At 33.3% G+C, this 11,295-nt stretch overlaps 1 protein-coding gene across 1 annotated transcript; it reads right to left on the bottom strand.

Annotated features, from left to right (window-relative positions):
• Positions 1-4,841: 4,841 nt before the first annotated feature.
• Positions 4,842-9,127, bottom strand: LOC110942982 (uncharacterized protein At5g03900, chloroplastic). The gene is made up of 13 exons (XM_022184745.2): positions 8,623-9,127; positions 7,836-7,943; positions 7,657-7,757; positions 7,467-7,562; positions 7,302-7,371; positions 7,155-7,220; positions 6,947-7,033; positions 6,734-6,799; positions 6,213-6,352; positions 6,044-6,130; positions 5,896-5,962; positions 5,668-5,811; positions 4,842-5,199 (listed from the first exon to the last, which is right to left on the bottom strand). The coding sequence occupies exons 1-13, from the start codon at positions 9,019-9,021 to the stop codon at positions 5,065-5,067; spliced, it is 1,566 nt and encodes a 521-aa protein (XP_022040437.1). The 5' UTR covers positions 9,022-9,127; the 3' UTR covers positions 4,842-5,064.
• Positions 9,128-11,295: the final 2,168 nt, after the last annotated feature.

The raw sequence follows: 11,295 nt of genomic DNA, 5'->3' as shown, positions 1-11,295 counted from the left end.
TAAATATCTAATAGCAACTAAAGGACTTATACAATTGCAATAACAATGATATACAACAAAGTTGACTAAGTAGTTGTCATATTATAACATATTATCATATAAACATGTGCATTATTGTAATACCAATTGTATTTTGGTAGTTCATCATAAATTGTCTAAATACTAATAACAAAAAACTAATTAATGGACTCAAAACTCATAACCATAATAATAAAAGCACATAATGATTTAGAATTTGTAATGTCTCTTTGAAACCCCAAAATCTAATTAATGGACCAATCAAAACTCATAACCATAATAATAAAAGCAAATAATGATTTAGAATTTGTAATGTCTCTTTGAAACCCCAAACTAATTAATTGACCAATCAAAACTTATAACCATAATAATAAAAGCATATAATGATTTAGAATTTGTAATTTCTCTTTGAAACCCTAAAAACTAATTAATGGACCAATCAAAACTCATAACCATAATAATAAAAGCACATAATGCTTTAGAATTTGTAATGTCTCTTTGAAACCCCAAAAATAATAAAACCACATAATGATATCAAAACTTATAACCATAATAATAAAAGCAAATAATGATTTAGAATTTGTAATGTCTCTTTGAAACCCCAAAAACTAATTAATTGACCAATCAAAACTTATAACCATAATAATAAAAGAAATTTATCCCACAAGTAATAAGTTGATTACAATTCAAAAACCAAAACTAAATCTCCCAAGAGTTAGTTGACATACAAGTAGAATTATATTATTAAAATCTTTAGAGTGGTTTCAAAATGAACAATTATGGAGATTTAAATAATTGCATATTTGGGACAACTAAATTAACCCATAAATTCACTAGATACTTCAACTTTTCAAACCGTTAATGAAACATACCTATTCAGTTTAGTGTACCAAAACTTCTCTTGAAATCCAATAAAATATTTAATGATAAAAGGGAGATAACCAAGAGGTGTAAGAAATTAGTTACAATACTGTAAATAAACAATTAGATAAACTAGAAAAACCATTGTGTTTCTGGTTTACTTTTACTTTCTTTTCTTCACATCTCAATGTTTTCATAGGTGTTTGTTTGTGAAAAGAAAACTATTCAGATATGTTAACACAATGTAAAGTAAACAAAGAAGTAAAAACATTATGATCCTGGTTAAATAAGGATGATATCAATGTTGTTCATGATAATTTTAATCTTAAATCATAACCAATAAAAAAAAATCAAGAAAAGCGTAAGTTAATTTTAGAGTTTTATCATACCAACTATCGATGAGAAAAGAGGAAATAAAATTAAAACAATTAAGGGTTTTCATACCAGATCAACAATTTGTCTTTTATCTCTTTCGCCAACGTTGATACGACATGGTGTCTTGTGTTGATACAATCCAACTTCAAAAGTAACCCGTGCTGATAACGTGTTGTGTAATAACTAGAACCTATTAGCAATGTATAGAAGAGAATAGGAGTACAAGAGATGAATTTCTTATTGATATCACATACAAAATACATGAGCCACTATATATATAGGCTATAACATTAATACAAACATAAATATGATATGGGGGTTAGAAATGTGGATAGTCACTAATAATGGATGCATTCATAACAGTATGTATGATATGTATTCATATTTTTATTATATGTTTACAAGAATTAAGAATAAGGTATCAAACGTATTAATGAATCAAAACGTACAAGTGTAACGAATATACCAGGTCTATTTTGGGATGAAACAAGGGTTTTATTACGATTAAAGTCTTGATTTTTGCAACGATAAAACGAAATACGATTAAGAGAGGGACAAGCTTCCAAAAATAGAATTATAAGACAAGTTTTCTAATTAAGGAAAGTCACGAAAAAGCGGAGCGTTACAAGAACCTCCAAATTATTTCGAGAATCCGACTAGTCACCGACTTGGAAGAGGGACCAAGAAGACTAATCTTCTCTACTCTAACCGGCACATGATAAAGGCCTAATCTTCAACTAATCGCCAAAGGAACAATTAGCTTCATCACGTCAACACTTGATCAAACCTCGAACAAACTCGACGAAACTCGATCACACACTAGGTCTAAACTATATCATGTTTTAAACTTTTGTGCACCAGCGAGATTAAACCTCATTTAATCTCAGATTGTAAACACAAACTTGTTTCACTATCGCAACACGAGCTTTTAGAAATTTTACAAAGAAACTAGGACATATGAAACTTTTACTCTCCCTATTTCTTTGTCAACTTTCGAAGTCCAACCGAGTCTTATTTTTATTCACCTATAATGCTTGATAATAGTCCCAACTTGTTACACGAATGTTTAGTAAGAGCCACATTCCAACACCGAGAATCTTGTAAATAACCACAGACCGCCATTACCGCACAAAAATTCTCAATCAATTTATTTATTTTTTTATTCTGAATTTATATAAATTCCAAATTTAACAAATAAATTCCGAATTTAATCAATAAATTCGGACAAATTTTTTTAGTCCGAATTTAGCAACAATATTTCGAATTTGTCAAACTTATTCCGAATTAAACATATATTTTCCGAATTTATCTTATATTTTCTGAATTTAACAAATATATTCGGAATAACTCACTTGAATACTAAATTCGGAATGGTTTAATCAAACTAAACTCGGACACACTATAGTAAATTCACAATTCGTACAAGGAACATAACTCTACACAAATTCGGAATAGGCTCTATGTAAATTCGGATAAATAGAAGAACACTCACAAATTCGGACAAACTGGTAAAATCGGAATAGGCAGTTTCGCAAACTCGGACAAAGTTCCAATCTCACAAATGCGGATCCCTGGTAAACTCGGAATCAAACCCAACCCAAGATAAGCAAACTCGGAACACTTTTTCGGACTATTTCACATGCGTGACTTCACACAAGGTCATCAATAAACACGGAAGATACAAATTCAGAACTTCTAACAACTTACATAAAGTCGGACAACTCCAATTTCAGATCAAACCTCAGATCTGCAAAACTTGGAAAACAAGACAACCATCTTAGTTCCAAAAAGCACTAAAACAGCTCCAATTTCTTCATATCTGAAGCAAAATCACCCAAATTTCTTCAAGTTTTCTGTAGAAAATTCATTCGAACACATCAAACAACTTTATTTTGATAAATAAATCAGAAACACACTCAGAAATCAACAAAATCTCACAGAAATTTCACGTCTTCATGATGTTTGGCGGAAACAAACATCAAATCAAGAGCAATGGTGATTCGGAAGGCGGTTAGACCGTTCCGAATCGGTAACCATGCTTTGATACCACCTGAAAGTCCCCAGACCCCCTGGATCGTCAACGAACAACCTCCAATGCACTTGATTCAAAACGTGAAACCATAAACATAAACAAGATAGAAAGATGTAGAAGATGAAAACCATTTATTATTGAATCATTCATCACATATTTATAGACCGAAAGAGTATACATCATCCTCCCAGCCTAGTTTAGGTCACACATACCTAAACCAGGACTTTCTCTCTCTAGACACACAGTCTCTCTTTCTCTAGGCACACCCAGAACTCTCTTGAAGAATTGCACAAAGCTTCCAAGGATTCCTCTAATCTAAGCTATACAACACATATATATAGACTAGGGACTAAACCCAGACAAAACATATTGTCCGGGATACAACCAACTCGGACAAACCTACACACATACTAACTTATCCGAATTTAAACTAACAAACTCAGAATACACATGAACACCTTCCGAGTTTAACAGATAAACTCGGAATACTTACAATCATACACAAATTCGGACTAACCAAAACCGGAATGGCCAATCATATAATTCTGAGTTTACATTAACTCTCAAACTCGGAATGTTACATCCTTTCACAAATTCGGAATGCTCACTTGGACCTTTAACTTCTTTGACTTGGACCTTTGACTTAGTTGACCAGAACTGATAAAGCACAGTTACCCGATAGGAACTGCACTTACACGGGATATGACAAAGGGGACATGGCGGAGTTTGTCAATATGGCTTTGACGTGGGTGGAGGGACGGGAATCGACTAGTACTACACAATGCCTTAGGGAGATAAATAATTGGTGTACTAAAACGTATTTAGTTGTGGGTAATAATTAGGTACTTTGGTTGATGTGTTGAGTAAACCCAAATAAGCTTGTATCAAGTTGAATTTGTGTCGGATTATGCACTTAACTCATGTTAGGTTCGGGTAAGGATTTATGGGTTTGAGTTTAGTCCACATGGATTTGGATCAAACCCGTAAACACGTTAGCTAAATGGGTTGCATTCGGTTAGAAGCTGCGAACACGCTTTAACTAAATGGGTTGTATTAAGGTTGTTTTGACATGTTTATGGTTTATCAATTTATTTTTTATTTTTTGAAAAGTATGTTTTATGTCGGTTAAAGATGTAAAAGAGAAATGAAAAAGGAATATTATAATTGAAACATGATTATGCATTTGGAATTTTTCTTGTTACTTAAGAATCATAATGGTTGGTCACTCAACCCATCAAATTATAATATTCAGCTTCATGTGTTATAGCTGATTTTTAACTTCATGTCGTATTCAGATTCAACCAGCATTGTAATATCCCAAAAATCCAACCCTTAAAAATAAATTAGAAAATAAGCACAATATCTTGATATTAAAAAAAATCATGTGTTAGACAAAATCCACCAAAAAACTTTGATCTTTTTTTCCTTACAACTTGTTTGGTTTTGTCTTTTATATATACTAGTGGGGTGCCCGCTTTTCGCTAAGGTTTGGCTAAATAAAAGTGAAGAGACAATCTGTTGTTTAGGACAATTGTAAAATTGCGTAAACAAGTAATTACATAATAAGTAAACGATATAGATTAAGGAAGTTCTTAAACTAACACCACCATGATAGATTAAGCAAGCAGAACAAGTTGTACATGCTTTGTTTAGGCCCTTAGACCTTGCGTAACGGTCATGTGGTCGCATGCAAACCATAAGTAATTAACCATACCAAAATCATTGAAATTATAACTGATTTCGTAATATATCCACCCTCTATAAATCTATGAACCAGGCTATTGTGCATCTTTGAATCTCTTGTCCCACTCGTGTTTATCATAGTCTTGTTCGGACACGTCTTTGTCGGTAGTATACACAATTCGATGTTGGTCAATCACGGTCCTTTCAGACATGTCTTGGGCACTCAGAATCTGTATAAAGTATGCAGAAATCGATTTGTTTAATTAAAAAAATGTCAACATATTTCAACATGAAAATTGACCGGTGAGTAGCAACAAACTAAATAGAGGTGAAAATGAACAGGCAGGGCAATGGGGCAAAAATAGAGGTAACAATTTCTGACAGAGCATAACACAAAACGAAAATAATCTAGTTTTGCGTTGTCACGTCTATCCCGTTTAATAAACGCATAGTTGACATGTTATACGCATACAATTAAACAGGTCGGGTCAGCCTGTAACACTTTTGGCCAATATTATATCTTATATTGTTATTTTGGTTTAAAAAAAGTAGCTTGATATATCATCTAATTTATAATATTAAAACTATATTTTAGCTAATGTCACCAACTAATAACAAACTTAAATAAACAATTCTGGCCCAGATCAATGGCATCAGTAATCAGTAATAACAACGATTAATAAACGCTTTACACATACCTTTTGTTTGAGGGCGACATCCGGCAATTGAAGTGCTTGTGCACGGAGCTCTCTAGCCCGGTTCCTTTTTTCTATTTCAGCGTTTCTTCTTTGAATAAGAAACCATCGGGTCGTAGGAATAGCAAAAAAAGAGACGGCATATAGCTGTGAAAAAAAATGAAAACAAAAATCACATGTTTGACCCGTTAACAATAAAATATAACCCAAATTGACCTGTTCCCCGCGTACCTGAAGAAGAGGGAGTATTTTATATACAAACGAAATGAAAGGGCTTGGTTCAACAACTGTTACAGTCCTTCAAATACAGTTATATAAAAGGAGTTAGAGAATTATATAGAAATAGTTATGGATGTATATATATTAAAAAAATTATTACTTCAACATGGCGCTAAGAACAATCACCCCAAACAGATTGAGCCCGCCTAAACCACCAATCACGGCCCTCTCTGTATCAGACGTTTTACTGCATGGTGAGCAACAACACATTTCAGAAAGGGTAAATACATAAAAAAAAAAAAAAACTAAAAAAAGGAAGCTATCAAGACCTGAGTTCCCATTTATTTTCCTTAAAGAACTTACGAGGCCCTCCAACGCGATCCTTAAATATTTTCTCTAGTTCCTTTTTACTCCTCTTTTTGGAAGCAGCGGTACGTTGAAGTGATGGAAACCGATACAAGATGTTACCCTGAATTGAGATCAAATTTAACAAAAAAAAAAATCAGATATTTTTTAAAAATATTACTGCTATTCATTTTAGGTGGCAATAAGTTGGATGATTCAGGTTATCTTTGATCTCTAAAGGGTTCGTTAAAAAACCTCCTAAATCCTATCCTTAAAAAGATATTTATTATAAAATATAACAAAATTTTTGTAATTACATTTGACAAAGTAAAAAATTAACTTTTTTAGATGTTTCACATCAACCCAAACTATAAATCAACAGACCGACATAATAAGAAAATGCACACACGATACTGCTGGACAAAAGATACACTATTTATCTATCTGACGATTATACATGAGATTCGTTTATTTCATATAACCAACTATTCGTCCAGCAACATACCTCTTTATCAACTTGTGGCTGACCATCAAAATGCAGAAGAACAGGTAGTATGTATGAGTCATCATCCTGCAGTAAAATAAAGTTACAAGCTTTTTCTAAAAATATAGAAAAAATAAGAAGTAATTCAAGAAAGATGACACATACTTTTTGTCAAGAAAAAAAAAAAAAAAATAGTAACTTTGTAATTCATATATATCCTACTATAAGTTGTACCGTATTCACAACAGTTTCTACATCGAGATACGGAGCAAGTTCCTCGGCTGTAACAACACCATCATTTGATCCAATGTACTGACCGATCTACAATAGTAAGATACGCGTACAAATATAATTAGATAAACCAGTATAAAATACAAAAAAAATGACAATAAAATAAAGTACATAAAAGTAATGTATCACTAAATTAGTGCTCAATAATTACCATCTTCCACCTTTGTTCTTCAATACCTTCATTCGGATCACCATCACCAAACACAAATGAAAATACCTACAAAAGATTGATAAAATATTAAAATGCACTACTTTGTTATCCACATCAGCAAATGATTAGCTTACGCTTTGGACTTACAGGTTCAATGAAACCCATTCCGTTATCTACGTTTTGAAATCGCCTCCGATGGTAATACGGATCCCAATACCTAAACAAGAAGTAATACTCTCATATCACAATCACATTTCTTTAAAATGCTTTTTCAAAATTAGAAAATACAAAAAAAATGTAGATGAACGTTACCAAAACAACTCAGATGGACTAGGAAGTACAGACAATAGTAAGTCAGACGAACTTCTCCTGCTTCTTTTTCTGCTTCTTTTGTTATCGTCTTTATCACTGTAAGTAATATCTTAACAGTGTCAATCAAAATAAATGATAATAAACTATTCAACCTAATTATTATAAACATATAAAGAGAGAAACCATTTACCTGCTACTTGTGAGAATAGCAATGATCGTTGTCCATACAATAAGAATGGAAGCAATTAATGCTGTTCCAAAAGTAACCCTGATCAAGTATTCAGCACCTAACTGTAAAATCACATTGGGTTTGTAATAGTAAGTTTTAGGAAACACATCTAAACGCGATCTTAAAAGGTGGGATTATACCTTAACTTTCTCGAGATAAGGTTCTGTTTTTATCCAAAGTGATTTAGAAGCAAGCTTTGAGCGATAATCTTCTGGAAACACATAAAGGATGTCACCTTCATCTGAAACCTATTGAAATGGTCATAAAAATGAGCAATCTAATGGTCTCGTACAGTATCTGGTGTGGTTTATTCAAACAAAACAGACATATAATGCAAGTGAATCGTAGAATATTACCAAAGCATCAACAAATCAATACATTCAATCTGATTCCCAAATCAACTATTGTTATTCGGACGGATCAGAAGCGTCTAGCAGCATTTAAATAGGACATGTAGCGGTTTGAATAAAGAAACCATTGGTCAAGTATTTTGTCATGGTTTCTAGCTAGCTATTAGGGCATCTCACAGCGCCTATGTGGCATCCGTTCGGATTTACTAACATCCTAAAAAACAAACAAGCACCATTTCAGTCTTCGTTCGTTTGTGTGTTCGTTTGAGCTCATCCGCATTTCCAAACACAACAAACATCCATTTGAAACATCTCCCACACACACACATATGTATGACAGCTGACGTGACGTGTTTGTGCACGTTTGAAATGTCTAGCAAGTTTTTTATTTTACCTATTTAACGTTTAATTCGCCCGTGCACTTGATTAATACAAGTGTTTAAATCTTCTAATCATTCTTTGTATTTGCTTCAATTTCCCTAACTACTTCTATACAAATATCAAAAATAATATTATAATCGCATACACTAACTAGGTCAGTAACATCAATGTCATTACCAATAAACAAAAAATATACCTCCAAAAAGCCATTAGAATCAGCAGCAATGGCCTGTAACGCCTTTTGAGCTTCAGTCAACTTAATCCCAGCCTTACTTGCCACGTCACCAACCGTCACTCTCCTTCCACACTTATCCACAGCCTCCATCGTTCTCTTCCTCATCTCCGCCGGTAACTTATCGCTCTCGATGATCCTCCCCGGCCGCCGGACCACCGCCGGTGCAACCGCAGACGGGGCATAATCAGAACCGGCCCTAATTTTAGACACAAAACTACTACTCTTACTAATATTATTCCGATTCCGTAACGTCAAAAACTGCGTACGAAAAACGCCATAGTGAAATTGGCGGGAGAATATGGATGAAGGTTTAGGGTAGGAAGTAGGTGTGATAGTGAAGCATGTTGATATAGAGGCCATTTAGTCGATGATGATGACTGTAATTAGGGTTTTGCCATGAAAATCTCTGAGAATTGGGGGGAGTTTAAAAGTTGTTTTCCGTTTTCGTTTTGAATGTTGCATGTAGAGGAAAATATATATATTAATTGGAGAAAACCGCAAAAACAAATATTTTTGGTCAAGATGATATGAAATTACACGGGGCTGTTTGGTAGCCTATCGTCATTAAGAGGCTACAAACTTAAGTGTTTTGAAATTATAATGGAAAAATAGTTTGTTGACAAAGTGATTTCTGATTGTTTATGCCAAGTAGATTGAGATTTGATCATGTTGTTAATTTCTTTTACAGTTTGTTTTTAAATTTTCCCAGAAAATCAAAATTGGAATATATTTTGATTTTAGGGGGAGTAAAAATTTAGTAAATTTTGAAAAATTTGAAAAATTCAAAAACATGATAAAAACCAGAAAAAGACAAAAATATTGAAAAATTCAAAAATGAGTTTTTGTTGTAAAAAGAGGAAATCTTAATGGAACCATTAAGAATTTTATCAATGAGAAGGTAGAAGAATGTGACATGTGATGATTTACCATTCAGAGGTGACCTCTTAACCATTCAGACTTGAGGTTGCCTCTTATTCATTCAGAGGTTTTAAACCATTAAGAGGTAGCATTTTAATGATCATTAAGAGGCTACCAAACAGCCCCATAGTAAGATATGTAAACTTTTACATATATCGTTATCAAACTACCCACTCTTTGATGCACACTATTTTAAACTATTTATTATGATATCGAGTTATTTGAGATAGATGTGTACATAATAACCGGTTTGTTAACCAGAACGGGTTATTGATCGAAAACTAAATCGGTTAATAAACGTTAGAGTGGTAAACTGTTCGTAGTAAATTTTAACCGTCGGTTCCCAACCGGTTGGTGATATATAGTAGTGTAACCGGTTATAAAATGGCTTCTAACCAACTAACCGGTTCACCGGAAAAGAAAACGAAAAATAAAAAGAAGAGGAAAAAACCATTGATTAAAGTGAACAGCTGAAAAGCAAAAAAAGGTTATTAACCAAACCGGTTAAAGCATTAACCTTTTCTAAATAACCAATGGTTCGCTTAACCGAACCGTTACTGAAATTAACTGATTTGTAAACCTCTAATCTGCGATAGGCTCGCAAAAAATTCGATTCAAGATGAGTTTAAACAAGTTCAGATTCGTGAATACCTTTAGCTAATCGGGTCGCATTCAGGTTGACCTGACATTCTATGGTTAATAAGTTGGTTATGTCAAAATTCAAAAAATAAAGAAATGAGTTTTAGAGTTTAAGCATAGTTATATTATATGTGTTGGTATTTTTATGTCACTTCATAATTATAACTAGTATTTGGATCCATCCGCCATGCGTCACGAAATCTAAATAAGTCATGTACTATCTGTTAACAAAGATGTAGCATAAGCCATAAGGTAAAAGAAAGTACTGAATTTGCGTATAGTAAAATGTTATCCCCAAAGCGCAAAACACCCACCAAAAAATATGGGGTAAGCCTACATTAAGTTCCATAATTACAATTCTTAAGATTGAATTTTTACAATGTAAGAACTTGCAAAGTAATATAAAGTGTAAGTGCAGTATCTTGTGACTAAAGATTATCAGTGTCAAACATAACTGATAGCAATAGTTAAGGGTAAGTCTGTAAGTGCAGTTCCTGCCGAGTAACTATGGCTTTATCAATTCTAGTCAAACCAAGTCAAAAGCATAGAAGGTGTACGGAGTCGGTAGTACAAGGTTAACTCGAAATAATGGGTTCCGAGTTTGTCACTTTGTTTCGAGTTTGTCACCTTGTTCGAATTTATGTAATCCGGAAAAGGGACGAAACCCGGATACTTATGTAGTTGCGGGTTATTTAATTGTTCGGAGCATGTGATGAATTTCGTATTACTTGTATTGTATCCCGGACAATGTGTTTTTTCCGGGTTTGTGCACTAGCCTATAGCGTGTGTAGGTTAGATTAAGCAACTTTTTGGTTCTTAGTGAACTTTTAGAGAGAGAAAGCTAGGGTTTAGGTCTCTGTGACCTAAATCAGCTTGTAGAGGATGTATACTCTTTCAGTTATGTAAATTTGTGATGATTGATTGAATAAAGAGTTTCTTATTCTACACTTTCTTCTATCTTTGTTGTTTTACGTCTAGCTCAAGTGCAGTGTTTATGTTTGTCATTGATCCAGGGGGACTTTCATAAGGCTGCAAAATTGTTGTTACATATTAATACGATTGGAAATATACAACCTA

Source organism: Helianthus annuus, chromosome 1 (assembly GCF_002127325.2).
Source record: "Helianthus annuus cultivar XRQ/B chromosome 1, HanXRQr2.0-SUNRISE, whole genome shotgun sequence".
Lineage (NCBI taxonomy): Eukaryota > Viridiplantae > Streptophyta > Magnoliopsida > Asterales > Asteraceae > Helianthus > Helianthus annuus.
Note: the sequence above shows the minus strand (reverse complement) of the source record. Positions and strands in the feature narration are given on the sequence as shown.